Source organism: Argiope bruennichi, chromosome 7 (assembly GCF_947563725.1).
Source record: "Argiope bruennichi chromosome 7, qqArgBrue1.1, whole genome shotgun sequence".
Lineage (NCBI taxonomy): Eukaryota > Metazoa > Arthropoda > Arachnida > Araneae > Araneidae > Argiope > Argiope bruennichi.
This window is the reverse complement of record NC_079157.1, coordinates 93121032-93142326: the sequence shown is the minus strand read 5'-3', so window position 1 is coordinate 93142326 and position 21295 is coordinate 93121032. Positions and strand designations below refer to the sequence as shown.

At 30.9% G+C, this 21295-nt stretch overlaps 1 protein-coding gene across 1 annotated transcript in view; it reads left to right on the top strand.

The window, feature by feature from the left end:
• LOC129975671 (elongation of very long chain fatty acids protein AAEL008004-like) overlaps positions 1-21295 on the top strand; it is a 64542-nt gene that overhangs the window by 9020 nt on the left and 34227 nt on the right. The window contains exon 2 of the mRNA XM_056088790.1: positions 11092-11213. Coding sequence (XP_055944765.1) covers positions 11147-11213 — 67 coding nt within the window. The 5' untranslated portion in view covers positions 11092-11146. The remainder of the gene's footprint in view (positions 1-11091; positions 11214-21295) is intronic.

Genomic DNA, 21295 nt, shown 5'->3' with positions numbered 1-21295 from the left:
AATATCAGTATAAAACAGCTAAAATAATATTACGTGGGCTTTCTTTTATACTCATTTAACAAGAACCCAATCGCCAATATAGGTTCACAATTTTGGCATCAAGCTCATATGCTAAATTTCATTTATCTAGCATGTAGGTTTACACATTAAAACGTTCACATGCATATGATACATAGATATCTCAATCAAATGACTTTGATAATCAATGGTAAAAGTATAAATTAAATCAGTTGCGAATCAGTTTTCGAAAGATGACTTCAAATTGAAATAATTGTTATAATAAAAACCTTCTGCCTATTAAGAGAGGTGTATAATTATCTTAACTAATAATGTGTAATAGGAAAAGTTATAACCATAAATATTATATAAAGTGCCGTGAAAAACAATGTCGTTTCCCTAAAGATAAGTCATAATAATGACTTAGACGTATAATTAATTATATTGATGCTGCAATTAAAAAAAAACTATTCAATGACTTAGTTGTTTATCCCTTTTTAAGATATGCATGGTCCTTTTATTTGATGTAAAGTCATACACCATTTTCATGTCTGTACCTCTTTACATTTTTAAGTAATTGTGTTTATAGATGAATAATAGTCAAAAAGATATTATTTTCAAAAATTAATTTTTTTTATTGAGGTTGGTCTAAAACCTGGAAATATATCAAAATATGGAAATCGATTTTTTTTTTTGATGGGAGCAATATTTCCACTTCTTATTCTTCAATAGTGAAAAAGCAAAAAATAATAATGTTTTAAATGAGGATGATGTCGTGTCCGCGTTACCACGGAAAGGGGGGGGGGTGCAGTAGTTTCTGAGGGTAAAGACCCTTGAGCACCCGGGGGAAGAAGTCTGACTTCTAGCTCATATGAAGATAATAAACACACATTCGCTTGCACAACCCCCTTTTTTTACAGGGGGGCACATTCACACACCTCCCAGATAGAGCACATATGAAGAACAACCATGCCCGAACCGGGATTCGAACCCGGGACGCCCAGACCACGGGGAAAATGAGCTACCCCTATGCCAGGAAGCCGGTAGTAATGTTGTAAATAAGACCTTTAAAAGCTAAACATTATTTTAAGAATTTCATCTGAATTATTACTTTTAAAACATTGCATATTATTCAAATAAGTAGATTTGTTACGTATTACACGTTTTCTAGGGCAAGAACGAACAAATAGATCGATAATCGAATGTGTTTCGCTTTCCTGATCATCACTTTCATCGCTTTTCACTGACATAATCTTCTTTAACATATTGGATGGGTTTTTATCCGATTGAGTAAGCTACTGATTGTCGTTTACCTAATTCTGAAATTTTTTAATCTTCTACTGTTTGAATAATAATAGAGTTTTGTTGGTGGCTTACATTTAGTAGGAATGATTTTTAAATAGGTTTTTATAAATCAGTTTAGGAAAGTATATTCTGAATATGTAAGTCGTATAATACAAAAATTTAGAATGCTATGTAATAAATATGACTTTCTTGTATTTAGATACTGCACGAGGACGCATAGAAAATAATAGATAAGTAAAAGATAATCTGTAACTTTAAGATTCAATAGGATCTGAAAAATGCAAATAATGATTTAATTCTACAAACGACTATTTCGAATCTAGAACAATAAAGCATTGGTTATATTTATGTATTTTTAAAAATACTATATTTTGTATTTTTCCAGAAAAAAAAACATATTGTTTTCTAGACTCTAGCAACTTTTTTAGAAATCTGTTTTCACCAATTTCCAATTTTGTTTTGAATTTAAAGTTTATAATTTTAGCTCAAAGACGACATATCAACATTCACTTACCTAACTAGCTGCATTTTTGATATAACGCGTTCACGTTTATGCAAATAAGCAGATAGTCAATTGACAATTTGACAGTTGACAGTTTGATTCAAATTTTTACACAGTTCTAGAGATTATAATAATAAAACCAAAAGTTAAGTTTCATTAATATAGATGCATGAATTTTTGAAATAATCATGCTCATATGGACAAACAGATATTCTAGAGATGATATCCGAGTAAAATTTGACCAGATCTTCAATTCTGGCTGCAAGAATACATACCAAGATTTCATTTATCTAAGTTATTGCATTTTCGATTCGGGATGAGGCAATATATTCTCCTAGATACACAGACCAACGGATAATCATCCCTTTGATTGATTAGGTTACTAATTAGTCTACAATTCTAATGATAATCAATTCAATTCAATAATCTAACTATTTGCATGTTTGAATTACCATGATCACAAGGTCATTGAAGGACGAACATAGACGGATTTCGTCCAAACTTTGATTAAAATCAGCAAACTAGAGGGAAAGTGTCACTTATCAAATTTCATTTTTGTGGCTCGTTACGTTTTTGAGCAATCGTATTCACAGGCCGACTGCTGATAAACAAATACAATTTCAAAATTTTATTTTTCGGACTCAAGAAATTTTAAAATTTGGAGATTTATCAAAATTTAACATTTTCTCTCGGTTACTCATCAATACGAGAATGCAATAAATCAAAATTATCAAAAGTCACTACTTTTCAAAATCAAATAAAATCGTTAATTACTTTTTATTTTAGAAATCAGAAGTACTTAGGACTATATTTAATTAAGACACGTATGAAAAAAAAAAATCTGCACATTTTATAAAGTTTTGTAGAAAATTATAACTCATTATCTGATTTAAGATGTAGGGTTGATTATTTTTTTCAACGATCATAGGTACTGTTACTACTTTTTTCCTTAAAAAAACATTCCACAGTTGGCCGGATGTTGACTTCTTCTGAAGTGTTTCCACATGGTTCACCACAAGAATTGCCTCTAAACATATAATTTAATTGCTTTGAGGCTCTGCCAGGATATTTCACACGAGGACAAAATACCTGCTCTAATTTAGGGGCCTCTACCATTCACTGGTCTATGACGGTTGCCCCAGTAAATCTACTGGAATTGACGTTGAAGGGGTGGGGGTGGGGGGATCTCATGCTAGCCTTTGTTTCTGATGTCACGGCTTTCAAAACTTCTTCGAAAAAATTTATTCCAATTGCGACGTGATCAGAAACAGGATAAAGTGGTGGGGCATTCCAATTTTACCAGCGAGCGGTCAGTCACTCGGAATTGTTTCTTCATTTCTCACTGTAACTAGTTTTGGTACTAGAGTTGCTTTGTTCTGAGTCAGATGACCTAAAAATGGGAGAGTTGGTCATTTTTTTTTATCAACGAATTATTTTGTTAGCGAAATAGTTAAATATTTTTGGTGTATTGCGGCTAGATTTATTGCACAATAAAAAGTTAAATCATAGAAAATTCGTATTAAAGTTTCACAGTGCATAATTTTTTAATATTTCATTATTTATGCTGCAATCTAAAATTCTTAAGACATAGTTGTAAAATGGGATTTTAATAAATGAAGAAGTAGAGATTTTTTTTAAAAAAATAGAAGGTTTGTATAATTTGAGACTATTTGATGAATTGACTTAAATTTTAAATTCATGATCAGCATAGAACATTTTTAATAGGTGGTGACTGGAAAAAAATTGTTCAACACTAAAATAAAAAAAAAAAATCGACATTATAGTCTTAAATGGACAAATATGATGCATGTTTCAATAGATATATGCATTTACTGTTAAAGTCAGTTTAATGCAGTACTGATTCAAAAATTTGCTTATTATATAAAATTAAAGATATAAAATGAATAAGCAACATTTAAACGTGATTTTTTTGTCTTAAGCGTTTACAGTTATTAGAAATTACTTTATAGATGGGCTAACTAATAATTAACCGCTAAATGAGGCTTAATGAATCTGTACTTTTAGTGATGTGCCAGACAGAAGTTGTGGGGCATGGCCCGGGGCCCATTGTTGCTGGTCCCTTGGAGATATTACATGAATATATTTATATCACCTTTTAAAGAAAAAAAAAGACGAAGGACAAAAAATTATCAAGGCTAATTCATCTCTTACTCTTTCTATGACATCGCGTGTTTTAAACGATTACTGTTCTTATCTATTGCAATATAATTACTACATATGTTATATTATTTAGGAAAAAGATATTTTTATGTGAATTAAAACTCAGAATTCTTCAATAAATCATTTGTTGAAGATGTTTTGGGTGGAATTTGTTTTAGAAGATAAAAATTTGGCTTTAAAGGTGGAGTAGAATATATCTGAAAAGACATGGAATATTTATGGAATAGAATCTTTGAGTAGAAGAATTATTTTAGTATGCTTCCATGTCAGTGCACATTGTGAATCTTATTTTTTTAATTACTGGTCATTTCATTTTTAGATTTCATCAGATTTTTAACATAATCAACAAAATAATATTTTGTTTTTAAGGAACTTTGTGAAAACAGATGTGTTTCAATTTATTTGTTTTTTAATAATTATATTTTTGGAAGCCGACGTCCTGGCCTAGGGGTAGCGCGTCTTCCCCGTGATCTAGGCATTCCGGGTTCGAGTCCTGGTTCGGGCATGGTTGTTCTCTTCCTTGTGTTCTCTCTGTGATTTGCGTGAATGAGCCCCGTGTAAAAAGGAGTTGTGCAAACGCGCGTGTGTGTGCTATCTTCATTTGAGCTAGAAATCAGATTTCTGCCCTCGGGGGCTCAGGGGTCCTTACCCTCAGAAGCTACTGAGCAAAAATTTGACTTAAATAGTCACATGACAAAAAAAATGCTTTTGGAAAAAATGTCTAAAGAAATAAAATTCATTTAAGTCATTTATTAAAGTCCTTAATTAATATAATAGATTGTTAAGAAACATGCATTCAACAAATATACATTGAAAGCTGTTATTTCACAGGGCTTATTAAGTGGAATATAACATAAACTGTTATCATTTATATATCAAGATGTTATCAAAAAGCAATTACGTTTTACTTTAATTTATTTAATAATGTAAACATATGTTGAACTACAAATAAACTCATATTGTAATCCCAATATTTTAAACTTCATAAATTTGTAACTTTTATTATTTGGTTACGAATCTAATAAATTTTGTTAATCGATCTGCCTGTCCATTCAGCTAAGTTCATTCTAGAGAGCTACCTAGCCTGACTAGATGGAATCCGTCGATAGAAGGATTGATCTATGAAATAAGTTCTCTATCCAGAGTATGTTATTGTCCAAATAAATGTTACGCATCGTTTATTCACACTGTTGTTTACAGTTTGGTCCATTCAATCTCTTTTTTTTTACGCTTGAGGTAGCAGATCACTCTTTCTGCGATTTTTGCGCAATTATTTGTATTACAGCTCATTTAAATGAATATTAATTTACTTACTCTTAGTTTACGAGATTTTGAAACAGTTTGGTGGTCATATTTTCTTTTTAATAATGGTTGAATTTCATAACGGATATGTAATTATTGATACAATTATGTTCTGAGCTTGTAGTGTTTTGGTTAATAATGTAAAAACGGCACGCCCATTGAATATACCAGACATTACAATTTCCTCAAAAACGTGGATATCAACATTTTCGCAATCAAATTTTATTATTCTTGATATCAATTAATTTTCTTTTAAGTAATAGTTGTACAATATTTAAAATATTTCAAGCATTTTTTTTGTATGAATTCATTCGTTTGTTGTTCAATTTTTCACACTTTATTTCAGTTATCGGTATTTATGATTGGCACAATTCATTATTTTAAGAAATTTAGTTTTTTTCGTTCCAAGCTTTGTCATGTCTGTTATTTGCATGCAGCGTTAATGCAAAATTCGTAAAATAGCATGTCCATCGAATATTTTCATGCTGTGCTAAGGAATTAGTATGCCTTTGAATATTTGTCTACTGTGTTAATGCATAGTTAGAGAAATAGCATGCCCATTGAATATTTTCATGCTGCGCTAAGAAATTAGTATGCCCTTGAATATTTGTCTGCTGTGTTAATACATAATTAGAGAAATAGCATGCCCATTGAATATTTTCATGTTGCGCTAAGGAATTAATATGTAATTGAATATTTGTCTGCTCTGTTAATGCATAGTTAGAGAAATAGCATGCCCATTGAATATTTTCATGCTGCGCTAAGGAATTAGTATGCCCTTGAATATTTGTCTGCTGTGTTAATGCATAATTAGAGAAATAGCATGCCCATTGAATATTTTCATGTTGTGCTAAGGAATTAATATGTAATTGAATATTTGTCTGCTCTGTTAATGCATAGTTAGAGAAATAGCATGCCCATTGAATATTTTCATGCTGCGCTAAGAAATTAGTATGCCCTTGAATATTTGTCTGCTGTGTTAATGCATAATTAGAGAAATAGCATTCCTACTAAATATTTGCATGTAGTGCTAATGAACAGCTAGTAAAATAGTGCGAGTTTTCAATATCTTCATGTTTGTGCTAATTCACAACTAATAAAAACTAGCATGTTTCTTAATATTTGCATGTTGTGTTAATGCACAATTGATGAAATAAGATGCCTTTTGAATATCTGCATGCGATGCCAATGTTCGATAAGTAAAATAGCCCTTGAATAGTTGTAAGCTGTATTAATTCCTAGCTGATAAAACAGCATGCCCATTAAATATGCATGGAGTGTTAAAACATAATTAGTGCTGATAACTTACGGATATTAATCACTCAGGTAACAGACATTCCGGCTTAGCGATCTGAATTTTCACGTTTGCTTGAGGTTGAAATAAATGCTCCGAATTTAAGTTAAATGTTCCCGATTGTCTCAGAATTTTTTTTATAAATGACAGATTGTATAATTAGTAAATATTTATTAAATTTTTTTATTTGCGGCTGAACTAAGATGTAAAGAAAAACTTTCGAAATTAGAAATTTATCAAAAAATTGATTTAAAATCTTGCAGACAACTTAAAAAACATATTATCCAATTCCTAAACTGAGCAATGATTCTTGCCGGCATAGAGGTAGCGCGTCTTCCCCATGATCAGGGTGTCTTGGGCTCGAGTCCCTGTTCGGGTATGGTTGTTCTTCTGTGTTCTATGTGTGAGGTGTGTGAATGCCCCCCCCTTGTAAAAAGGGGTTGTGCAAGAGTAGCTAAGTCTTATCCTGTTGGCGCTACTGACAAAACAAGAGACGGGCGCTCGGCTTAAATCGCTGACAGATAACTGGCAGTGGGCTTGTAAAGTGCCATAAGTCACAACAACAAAAATAATTCAGTGTTTAAAAAACCAGTTTTCCTCTAATTAATAGCTTAACATTTTCAGTTCCCCAATGTTAATAATTTATTTAACTGATTATAATGCATCTCATTTTACAGGTCCTGTGAAATAATAATTTTCATTTTTACATTTGTTTGAATGGTTTCATTTCTTCCTCATCTATCATAATAAATAGATGCTATTTTTGAAAGAAAAGAAATCGTTAGTTAATAGTGATGGATAGTTAGTTAATAGTGTGGATAATGATTGACTTTAACATTTCATTTCAAGAATTCACTTTTAACGCTTCACATTGACACTTCAAGAATTTTATTATTTTTTATATTTATCTGAATAATATATGATATATAGCAAAGGATTAAGTAAAAAAAAAAATGCCTATTTACAAAGGCAGAAAAATAGTAAGAAAAAAAAACTAATATGAAATGAATTATTAACATAATGATTAGGCTAAAAATTTACTGAAATGTAAAACTGAATTGATTAGTTATTAAAAGTGGTGCCTCATGTTGCGCAAAATTTCTAAACCGCAATTTCTACTTCGCCGCATAGAAGAAAGAAAGAAAAAAATAAAGAAAAGAAAAGAAAAAGAACACATACACACACACGTCTCGCTGTCATTTTGAGCAATTTTACAAGTATTAACAAGTTCAAGCTTATGAAAAGTCAGAAGCGATTCTATCTTTCAAGAATAGAACACAGGTAGCAATATAACAAGTTCAGTAGGAGAGATTTGACCTCAACCTTCTCTGAACTAAATATTGAGGCAATTTCACCTCGACAAGGTCAGCTCAGTTTACTTTTATAAAATGCAGCTCGCGTTTTTCTGCCAGGGGTGATTCTGCTCTGCAAACTGGTATCGGTGCGGCCTTTGGGATGTTAGGCTATTGAACGTAATCAGGAATTCCGATAGGACCTTTATTTCTCCTAATTAATTCTGAAAATTTGTGACAAAATTTTGAAATTTATTTCCGGCAGGAAATGCGAGTGAGTGTAAACTGGTTTCCGAATACAAGATTTTTTTTTAAAGAATTAAATTATTATTTCATTTATTCAGAATTTTTTAAATCATGCTTTTTATTAGCGAACTAAAAGTTTATTTTATCTCTTTCCTTAATTAAAATTTTAGAGGACAAATTTAAATTATAAACTCACAAGATTCCGGCAATAATTCGGATTAGAATTTATTATCTACTTTTCGCGGCTTTATAAAATAACAGAATACATTGTCTCTTCTGAGATATGGAAATCCTTCTTGCTTTTCAGCATAAGCCAGGAAGCGTTGATTTCATTAAAATAAGTTAAAAGAGAAAGAAGGAGATGATTACATTTTACTAAGCAATACGGTAAGATCCGATTAATAGCGGAATCAAGTGGAGTAATAATTTGCAATAAACCTCAAAAGTGAACTAGTTATATCTCTACTAATAATAGAGGTTAATGTGTGTGACTGTTTTTGCGCATGTTTTAACGCACTAATTAAACCGTTTGACTACAGTTATCTAATCTGGCACATATATATTTTGAAGGATGGGAATGTGCACCTCGAAGCAATTATTTAAATAAAATTTTAATTAATTAAAAATTAAACTGAATTTTGAATTTCTTTCGCGATAGTTTCCGAGGATATTATTACAGAAAAATGATTTCTACATCTTTTCCTAAAAGTATATTATATAAAAAAAAATTCAAAAGACATATTTTTAATTCATATGAATTTAGTAGTCTTGCAAATATTTCCTGAGTTTTGACAATTTTTTTTATAAAATATTTTTTTTTGTTTCCTTTCTAATAATAAGATTATTTTGTTGCCTTGGAAAATAAAGCCTCTTTCCTTGTTTCTTCAAATGTTTAATAGCGGTACTTCCTATCAAGATTGAAAGTTAAAGATGGCGGATTCTGTTTAATATTTTTATAATTTATAAGGAGAATAAAACACGAATCTTCCATATTATAAAATTAGATGAGAGATGAAACGGATTATTGCATTTTTATTAGCGCTTTGATGTCTTGGGATTTGTCTACATTAGGAAGGCTCATGGATGCAAAAAAATAGAGCATATGTAAGACAATTAAAATAACATGGCTTTAATGTCTCACAACTTATGGAATCATGGATATGGAATTGCGTCACAGGGGGATTCAACTGAAATTAAATATGGCGAACTAATCATATGTAATTTCAATTCCCTGCGAAACCAGTTGACTTGTCAAAAGTGGCTAGTGAATATTAAATACACAAGATTCGAATTTAAATAATATGTTTCTGATTCACAACCTTATGGAAAGAACTGGAAGAAAAGGCATCTAATGCAGACGAACGGCGAGACCTGACAAAGATTTCCAGAAAGCCGTTAATTTTTACTCACTGCATTTGACCCCCGGGTGGGGCACCTCGAAATGAGGATGAGATGCTTCCGGCATGTTGGTTGGATCTCGCCACCCTGGAGGGTACACTAATAGATGGGGGATCTGGCTCCTCCCATCGATAACGGGACGTACTTCCTTCGGGGAGGGTTGTACCGTGGCCGGTGACGGCCCTTAGGACTCAACCCCAGTTACCGCCAATGTTGCTGTTGCGGCGGTCCGATCATTTAGTTTTTATGGTTTAAATCCGTGGGCCTTCGTGGCGGGTCGGAGAGTTAGATGGTTGACTTACTCACTGCATACCATCTCTTTGTCGAGTGATAGCATTCGTTTATAGACTCATATTCTTGAAGCAAATTTGGAATTACAAATTTGTGATATATTTTCTTAACATTTAAGAATAAGTGGTTCTTATTTTTTTCATGTTATGCTTTTTTCCAACAGATTAAAATTAAAATTTGAGTCAGAACTGCGATTGTAGGCACAAGTTCATATGCCAAATTTTATATGTTTAAGTCTTTGTGTTTTTCAGTTATCCGTTTACATGCTTCTGAAAGTACAGACCGATAGACAGTCAATAGATCTTAACAGATCTGGCTCCGATTTTGATACATATTTACACTTTAGATGTCAAATTTGTGATCAAATTTTATCCCTCTAACTTTCTTTTCTTTGTAGTTATTATGCTATATTCGAAAAGCCGGACTGGCAGACTTACTTTGAATTAATTTCGTTTAAAATTTGATAAAATTCTACAGATTTGATCGCGCCCACAAAAATAACAAAAATATCGCTTAATAAAACAAACCTGACAACACAAACAGCACAACAAAATAAATTAACTTCACAAAATTTGATCAAAAATTATTGCGCTCACAGTCAGACCGACAGACTGCCGAAAAAAATGTGTTTTTGGAATTCAGGAAGGTCTGATTCGTTAAAACCTCGAATTCAAATTTTTTGACGATTACAATTTTTTTTTTTTTTGGAACTCATATATGAGAAAGTAACAATGTACCGATATCTGTATTAAACATAGTGCTAATTTTATATAGTGGGTTAATTGCTAATTTAATTCATGTCCCTTTGGTTGCTAGCTCGAACCCCGCCGGCCGAAGACTCCCCGCGTGCTTGGTGGCTGACGCGCGTTAAATCTGTCGTGGTCACAAAGTCCTCCATGTCGAGAGTAATACCACTGGGTGTACTGCATCAAGGGTGATCGTTCTCTGATTCAGGTCTAAATTACGATCTGTGGTTGAATGAATGAAATGCGTGAATGAAGTCCTCCCCGTAAGAAGGGTTGTGACATGTGTGTAGCTAAAGTCGTACTCTTGGCCCTAGATGGCGCTACTATAGAAACAAGAGGCGCTCCCCCTCGGGCTTAAACCGGCTGTCTTCGAACACCGGGCTTGCCCATGGCAAGTGCCATAAGAAACAACAATAATATCTAGACTTTCTGAGAATTACTACACGTATAATTTTTAGTTAAGTTAAATTGTGAAGGAATACATGATTATTTGTACTTTTTAATCAGAAATTCATATGGTTTTTTTTTCGTTTACAGGGACCTATTAATTTTGTAACTGAGGCATCCGCTTGACTTTTAAGAACAAACCAAAATGGAATATGTGGCACAGGCTTTCCGAGCACCATTCGAATTTTACCATTGGATGATGTCTAAAAGCGGTAAGTAAAATATCTACCCTTATTTAATCACTTAAAAAGTATTTTAAAAATATGAAATTTTAAAGTGCTCATGTTATGAAACAAATACAATTATCTTCTGGAATCAAATTAACATTATTTAAAGAAAATCTTTGTCCATCTTTTTTTTAAAAATATCACTTTGCCGTAAGTTCTATTATACATTGTAAAAAAAAATAATAATAAATGCATTTTGTTATTCAAAATCATTTACAAAGTGATTACGAAAATGGTTAGTTGCTAATTATGTTTTTTGTTTCCTGATATAGAATTGTTTAATATCATTTTAGTTAGAAATTCGAAATTACATGCCAGTTGCAAAATTTGAATAACTGGTTAGATTTTCCAAAATTATTATTTTTTTACCGTTACCATGGCTGCAAATTTGTGTTTAAAAATACATTTTATTTCCCAAAATCTTTTCATACCCCTATCGCTGCTACTATGAATGGAAATTGTGTTGAATTGCATTCTGTCAATCAAACTTCTTTGTTTCACTAATTTTAGTTGCCCAAAATGAAAATTCCCTCATTAAATACCTGGAAAGACTGTAACTCAGAAAGCCCATTTAAGTTTGTTTCCATGAGATCCTCCAGTATAAGGCTAGATGGCTCCTGCTTAAAAAAAAAAATATGACCAAAGGTCATCGTTTCATTCATTTACTATATAGCGCAGTTGTAAAAAAAAATATGGACCACTTCTTTCTCACAAGGAAAAAGGACCATTGATACATTTTAAGACATCTTTTCTCCCCCCTTTTTTATGTACTTCTATTGCTGACTACATACTCTTCCACATTCCACCGTGGGTCACGGTCGGAAGGAACCGGATTACTTGGGATTACGCTCTTGCTTTAGATGATTAGGCGGTTCTTTTTTATGTACCATTAACTAGCTTATGTTGTACCATTATGTAATTTGTATGTACCATTATGTAGCTTATTCCATTTTTTTCTATCATTTATTCACTTTTATTATAGCATGGTCACTAAAGGAAATCGATGTATAAAATAAGAGAATTAGAAGGTTTATGTTTTAAGCATATAAAAAAATTAATAGACGAATCGTGAATTACTGTATTCTTGACTTTAATAAACTGCTGTCACATTCTCCATTTTCTTTGAGGCATTCTTCATTTATGTTTTATTTTTCCTCATTTTGAAATTCTTTGTAGAAAGTTTTTTTTTAAACTAAAATTTCTCTTAATTTTGCTGTTTTTTTTTTTCTTTTGGAATGTGCAGGTTTTTTTATAGAATTTTTAAAAAACTTTTTTATCACAATTCTGTATTAAAAATAAAGCATACACAAAATAATTTATTGAATATTACAACAATGGATATCACATAATTATTTTTTTATAAAATTAGAGAAATTCTTAATAAAGATGATATATGAATGCCTATTTAATCGTTCAGTGGTCATAATGGTTACGACAAGGATATGAGACAGTGTTTTGTGACTGAAATACAAATGATTCTTGACAAGCAAAACAAAATAAAAGCAGTTAATTTAATAATAAAAAATATATAATATTGCAATTTGTATATTTTGAATTTATTTGTAAAATACATGTAGATTTAATTGTAAATTCAAAATGAATAATGGAATTTGCATACAATTTTTTCTGAATACGCATGAATATGAAAGTAGTCATAAAATGCTTAGACTAAACTTAAGAATGCACAAACTTGTGTTCAGAAATTAATATTATGCACAAGAATGTTTTCTCCGTTTTTTCTCTCACAAAATAATGGGAACCATTAAATTCTATCGTATTGTAAATTGTAGGATGCTTCTTTTAAAAATATTCTGCGCTGTAAATGTCTTAAAACGGTATGCACTGCATCTACATTTATCTTCTTAAAATTAGAGAAATTCAAAATAAATCTATAGCTAAAGCAGATTTATGCAAGAAAAAAACCCCAGCAATTATTAAAATTATTAAATTATTTTCTATATATTAAAAAGAAAATAGGCAATTGAAAAAATTAGAGCGAATTACTTTCCTTAAAATTGAGACTTTGTTCGCCAACCTAATGATTTTGTTTTAAAAACCATGCTGTTCTTGATGACAAAATAGTAAACTTTCATTTACATGTAACTTTGTTTCAGATTCTTTAAAGTATAGTTTAGTTACCGGTAGAATAAATTCGGAAATTGTATACGAAAGAAAAGAAAAGGTTATTTGAGTATTCTTCTGATAATTAAAGAAAGGGAAAATTCAAACTAAAAGAAATTGCTTTGCTGTTTAACTACAATTAGTTTCATTTAAAAGGATCTATGAACAGAGATTATCTCCAGTAAAGATTCTTACTTTCTCGCGTATAAAACATAGAGAAAGCATTGTAATCGCCAAAAAGCTGAATTCGAGATTTTGACAAATGTCCATGTTTTGGACCTCCCCTAACAACAACAACAAAAAAAAATAAAAAAAAATGGCATTATATCTCTCTGTCTGTCAATCAGTACGATAACTCAAAAATATTTTAAGCTAGACAGATGAAATTTATTGCATGGGTTTAAGATCAAATGTATTTCTATCAAATTCTGTCTGGTTGATCAGATGATCGATAACTATGAAACATAAAGCTAGTTAGCATAAATGCTAGACAGATAAGATTTTGTACACAGGTTTAGCATATAAAATGTAGATTCTTATCAAATTTAGAACCAAGTCAGTCAATGAGTTGACTGTCTGTCGGTCTATGCTTTCGCATGCATGTAAACACAATAACTAATTGACTTAAATAACGTAATAACTTAAATCAATGAAATTAGGTATACGATCTTATGATTAACCTTAGTTCTGTATAAAATTTGGGTTTCAACTGGTTCAGAAACAAGCGTCGAAAATGCATATTCGTTAGATGGATTCAATGCAAATATTAGACTCATGGCAAGGATCTATATTTCATAAATGTTCATCAATACGATGGTCGCGGTCTTATCCCAAGTTCACAACCTTATATAGGGAGAAGGGGATAAAATCTTTTTCGGAGAGATTATTTGTGCTGCTTTATAATATAGAGATTTAGAATACATTTGAGAATTCGTAAACGTCATCATTAGAAATTGAGTTCAACTCTTTATTTTATTTTTTTATTTATCCGAAGAGTAGGAATAAAAAATCTCGAAAAGGGAAAACAACTGCAGACGATTTTCATTGAGTCCGCGAGGGCGATTGTTTCGTTCTGTGACCGGTTGACCGGTTTCAGGCAATTTGGGTAGCAAACTCTTCCTGACCTACAGGCGGCACGGTTCAGTAACTTTTCTCAGCCGTCCACTTCTTCTTTCTGGCGACCTTACCATTCATTTTAATGGCCACAACAATATTCTTCTTTAAACGAACAACAATAAGTTGTTGAGGCCAGATAATCGGCCAATTTATAGAAGTATAACGTGTGTGCTTATTATCATGATCTTGAAGTTTATTAGGCCACATAGTGATAACAAAACGATTGGAAGCTGTCGTTCTTTCTTTCCGGTTTCTTTGATACATCTATACGATGGTCAGTCAAATGAGACACGCAAGCATGGTATTTCGAATTTTGTGGTTTAAAACTGTGTCGCTTTTTCTAAAAATGTATTCTTAAAATTGCTCGTAAATGTAAGATGAAAAATAAACATATTAAAAGAAACAACTTGAATGCTATTTTTCGCCGTTGTTATTGTTTCTCAAATGACTGTTGCGATGAAAAACGATATCGTCTTAATAGAAGTAAGTTAAAAATAGGGCAAGATTTTTTTTTGTGTTGTTGCTTAGCTCTTTCTTTTTAAAGGATGGGTATAAACTAAAATATTTTTTGTGTGGCAGATACTGGCACACTTTTCAAAAAAGCATATATTCTCAAAATTATGACTCATTACCTCAAAATTGTCGAATCGGAAAATTATAGGCTTCAAAAATTTTCAGAGCATTTTATTTTTTCATATCTATATTCAAAATAACTAAGAACATCATTTTAATACAAAACATTTCGAAGTTTGCGGATTAAAATTGTGCCGGTTTTTCTGCAAATATCACTGCTTATTGAGCAAAAACATAAGGCTACAAAAATTTTCATAGCATTTTATTTTTTCATATCTATATTCAAGAACATCATTTTGATTCAAAACATTTTTTTGTTAAAATTTGTTGAATAATTACTTTTAATTGAATTAATTTCTTTTTCTTAATAATCGAAGCTTAGTTTTCTTATTTTCGAATACTAGAGGAATTCGAAAAAGTTTCAGATTATTGTCGGTTTAAGAATTTCTGCCTAAGTAGCTTTGTACTCGACTGAGGCACTGAAAAAGTTGTCTCCAGGCAAGTTAAAAATGGTTCGATCGCCTTATAAAAGTTACTATTTTATTTATTGCATATAATTAATTGTAAATTATTTAGTTTCAGAATGTATTAATGTAATTAAAAGTAAGAAAAAAAAGAAACCAAAGATTATAATGTTTAAAACAACGCAATGCGCTTTTATTAAGATAGATTAAACAAAATTTATTGAAGCGCGCTTAGAAACCATAAAAAAAAATCGATACATGTTCAAAAAGTTAAATATGATGTACACATTTTATTTTGGAGTCCACTGTTCATCTTGTAGTAGGCACAAAACCATTTTTACAAATCTTAAAAATTTAAAAAAATTAAATCTTTAGTGGTATTCATTTTGTACAATTTTTTTAATGCTTCAATGAATTCTTGAAAACCAATTTGAAATACAATTTGCTAAACTGCCTTTTTAATTTTATAATGAAATTCAAATAAATTTTTTGTTACTTCAAATCTGTTGCCCTCATGTTTTCGACGAAGTTAAAGTTATGATGAAAAAAAATTGCTTGCTGTGGACAGAAATTTCAAAGCAGAACCTTCACTTTTACTTTCATTAATATATATTTTTAGACTTTTTTATTGATTTGTTATTCTTTCTGCAAATTTTGTTGTGCGAAAGTCGGTTTATGTATAAAGCAACGCCTTTTTAGACAAGACATTGGAATCCTTTTTTTAATATTTTTATGACTAAAGAAATTAAAACACACACACACACACACACACACACACACACACACACACACACACACACACACACACACACACACACACACACAATCTCACATCAGAAAGAACAAAGAGCAAAAAATGTCGGAATTAATCTATGATATGTGATAAATTTTTTCACGCCAAAAGAACCGCCAGATTCTATCAACGCATGCGCAGTAAGAAAGAAATGTAATACAGCAGCATGTTGCTGTTCCGTAGGGGCAATTACTTGCCATTAATCGAACAGCATTTTTCAGCCTTTCTATACATGCGCTACCTACTAGCCATCTTACAACTGGCCGAGTGTAAATCCGGCATTCATTCAAGAAATCACAAAGATAATAGCATAAAATGTTGCCATCAAAACAATGTGCAATAAAAATACATTTTTATAAACCTAATATTTATTTTTATTTTGTCGCTCGAGTTCTAATAAAATATCATCTACGATTATTCAAATTCTTACTATTTTTTAGCTCGTGACAATATTATTTGTTTGAATATAATAAGTGATAAATATCGTTTAGTCATGCGGATGCATTATAATGGCTCCTGTTTTTCAAAGAGTGTTCTTAATACATGCAAAGAATAACAAATCAACAGCAAAATAGATTAAGCGGCTAATTATATGAAATAATCTTGACCACAAAGAGATTTATTTGAATTGATTATTTGATACAGCATATACTGAAGGCATATATTAAAAAATAAAACAATTCTGCATTTCTAAAGGCAACCTCAGGCTGGAAACAAAGATGATAATGGAAATTGATCAGCAGATTTTGCTAATTACAGACCACTGACATGAAAAAGAAGAACGCTTCAGAGGTTGTCAAGTCGATATTCTCACAATTATTTGGTTATTAAAATTCAAGACAGGTTCTAGTGACTGGACCTTGACATTAAGAGTTAGCGTTGGAATGACCTATTAATTAAGCAGGAAATTCCGATTCTATGTAACAAAAGATAGTCTTCTCTTTATTCCGACAGGGAATATCCGATTTTTTGCGTCAGTTGCATCCTTTGTTGGGGTTTGAGCTGTCAGTTTTGTTACTTCGTTCCTATACTTACAAGCTGCAAAACAAGGATACTAACACGGATACAATCGCTGAAAGCAAAAGAAATTTAAAGTGCTTGGTATAATTTTTACGGACAAATTAGAAATATGAAGCCATATAAATAGATTGAATTTGATATTAATCATTGATTTGAGAATCATGCCATTTTTATCTACAGGTATACAAGGTGATAGGTAAAATCCTTTTAAGTCCTTTAAATTCAAAATGGCGTGTCGTATAGCGAGGGAAATAACGAGTATTTATATTAAAGTGACTATGCTGAATTTATTGAGATTTTACAGCGCTCCTAGCAGCTAAATAAGGAAGTTACAAAAAATAAAGGTGATCGACCAAAAATCTCCAATTAAGGAAATGTATTGTTGTTTGTTTGTTTCTTTCTTATGGCACTTGCCACTGACAAGCCCGCTGTTACGAAGACAGCGATTTAAGCCTGAGGGGGACGTCTCTTATTTTTTATAGCAGCGCCAACTAGGGCCAAGAGTACGACTTTGCTACTCACGCATCACTCATTCGCTTGCACAACCCCTTTTTACAGGAGGGCACATTCACACATCTCACAGATAGAACAACAGAAGAACAACCATGCCCAAACCGGGACTCGAACCCGGGACGCCCAGATCACGGGGAAGACGCGCTACCCCTATGCCAGGACGCCGGCAAGGAAATGTATACTATAATGTAATAAAATTACAGGAAAAAGTTTATAGAGTTATTTGTAAAATTGAGTGGTGATATTTGCGATTAAAATCATAAAATTTTCGGGACTTATAAAAGAGTTTGTATAAAATAGAAAATCACCGATATTATCATTCAGTTTTTCCAAGTTAAGCAATGGAGAAGTAAAATTTCAGCGAGGAAGAAAATGAATAAAACTAATAATAATAATAAAACCCTAAAAAATGCACTCGATGAGTGGGGGAGGATGACGGAGAATACATTTTTCATTTTAAGACGAGCCCTTTTTCAAGTCTCAGAAAGTTTTTCGAACTGGACTTTTTTTGGCTGATCTCCTTTATATTTTGATTTATTTTCGCAACTCCCTTATTTCTCCGTTAGGAATGCTGTAACCTATCTCAATAAATTCAACATAGTCACGTCACTGTAAGTACACGTTAATTATCTGTCTCTATGAGACGCCATTTTGAAATTAAAGGGCTTAAAAGACTTTTCCCTTTATTTTGTATAATGACAGAGAAGATATTAACATGAATCTAATCACTAAGAATGGTCTCCTCGAAACTTTCTAGCATTTTTCTACTAAAGATATTGTGCCCTTCCCTTCCCGCATTAATCTGTGAACCTTGAGCAAGTTCTTGAATGATAAGAATGTTCAGATTTTTATTTTCAGAATCCAGCACATGAGAGTTTTATGTCTTCTTAATATAGTGAAGAAAAATGAAAATATATTTTGACAGTCTTCTTACCATCTGATTAGAATCAAAATTGAATATAAACTGTCAAACATTCACATTATTGAATAATCTTATTATTTCAATAGCATTTTTATTTTCCCCAGTCGTTATGTTTCTGAGTTATCGCGTTTCTATGCATGCTTAACAAACGATCAACCCTTTGACGAATTTGATTTAAGACGTGCTATGGATCCGTATTTTAGAAAATAAGACTAGCTCTTTGCGTTTTGAATTACTAATATTCCTATGAACTTGGGTCTATAGATAGACAAGCTTCCTGTGTATGGATTTCATTCAAAATTTTATAGAAATCTACAAAGATGGTGCTAAAAACCATGCACCAAATTATATTTGCCCAGCAAGTAATATTTTTGAACTATCTTATTTACAGACAGGTATAATTTCAAAAATACGTTTTATAGATTCAGGGAGATTCATCATATTCTCGAGTTGAAATGTTTTAACTATTAAAATATTTCTTTTGCATACTTTATATGCATGAAAATCAAAGTAATATTTATTAATATATTGTGAAGTAAATTATGAAAGTTTAAATTTTAGTGTTTGTGTTACTAGCTTAAAAACATAAAATTACATTAGGATGAAAATTTTAGTATTTTCTTACGAAGCATCGATCCTAGTTTAGAAATTTGAATCGAAGGATTTCATTTTTCAAAAATTCGCCATTTATGCATTAATGCATTAGCCAATAGGCATTGAATATGTTTTATATATCTAATTAGAATTGAGCATGAAGATCCTCGGAATTGATCTCTGTTTTCATTTTATTTACGTTTATATGCGATATTATTTTTTTAAGAAAAGTAATTTATTTCATAAAAGGCTTCTTTTTTTTCGCATAAAACACTAGTTGCCAAAGTATGGATATTCTTTCAAATCTCGAGATAGAATTTTAAGAATTGCAATTCTTTCTTTCATTCCACATTAAAGTTACTCGTTAAAAGTAGTTTTTTTTATATTTATTGAACTTCTAACCTTTATAAAAATGTATCGGAAATTCAATTATGTAAATGTTTCAAGGCGTACTGAGTTTCAAATATACAAAGCAAGTATTTTTTAATGAGGATATTCTATTAAATTCAGAAGGCAGTCGTTTATCATCATATGACCGCGATTCGAAATTCCGAGGTTTTTCGAGGTTTCTTCATGTAGCCTTAAAATAGTACACTAATATAACTAATAAAACCTAAAAAAAAAAAAAAAAGGGCGTTGAAGTCTAAGCTGCAATTTTGATCAGTACGTTGGATACCTATGTTGGATACCTTGGGCGTTGATCAGTATTCATTTCAGTTTGATTGATGCTTTTTAATACGGAAGTCCTTCATTATGACAAGGTCGTCAGTGTTGGATTACCTTAGAATCCTCCTTAAGAAACTGATTCCCATTTCTAGTACCTTCGGTCATCTATAAGGTACTAATTATATTTTTAAGAATTTAATTGAGGTTAAAATTTAAACCTTAATAATAAATAGTACTAATTAAAAAATTAAAATAATTTAATTATATATTAATTATTTTTATATTAATACGTACTCCGAAGCCTTGACAAGGTTAAAAAGAATATAATTGTCTCGATTTTTTGAAGAGGTTTTTTTTTAATAAATTATGTAAAAATATTTAATGTATCGATTTGTTTTCTGGTATTCCAGAGAGTTTTTTAGCAGTTTTGCAACAATGATAGAACAATGACAAAAGAAAGTACTTTTCTGAGTTGTTTAATATTGTATTTCGATTTTTGTTTATTTATTTTACACATTTTTCCATGCTATTACGAAATTATAATTTTAAAAATATTTCTTTGAAGTCAATCTATATTGAATAGAAAAAAATAGTTCGTTAAATATTTATATGTTTTTATTTTAATAAACTTTTGCTTTTATCATTTTGTCTTCTAATCCATTACTTAATAGAATGTGATCAAAATTATTTGACTTCCGAAAAAATATCGTCTGCTAGTTTCTTTTCTTTAGTTGATTTGGTCAATATTTTCTGATAATAAAAAAAGAAAATTATCGAGTGCACATTAATTAAAATATATTTCCATTCAAAATTAATCAGTTTTGTCATTTAATATAATATGAATAATTGAAAAAATTTATAATCCACTAGAAGCTACAGTGGCTCCCAAAAGTGTTCGTACACAAAGAAATTTGCAGAAATTGTGTTCTATACTTCTTAATAAAGCATTTTATTAGTTGGTTTTTTTTAAATTAGCATCTTTAAATAGTTCTTAATAAAACTGAACAAATATTTTTATAAAAAATCAAGTAGTATTGTTTTAAAAAATAAATAAATAAAAAATGTCACAAAATTAGAACACAAAAGTCTTTGTACATCCAAACATTATTTATTTAAATTCATCATAAAAATATCTTTTGCTGCTTATTTTTCTTCTAATTGAAAAATACATTAAAATCGTTTGATTTCAGCATTTAATATCACAATTATTTATTCTATTTACTTTATTCTTAGACATGACGCGCATTCTTAAAGAAACGAGTTTAGACGTACGAAAATTAATTAT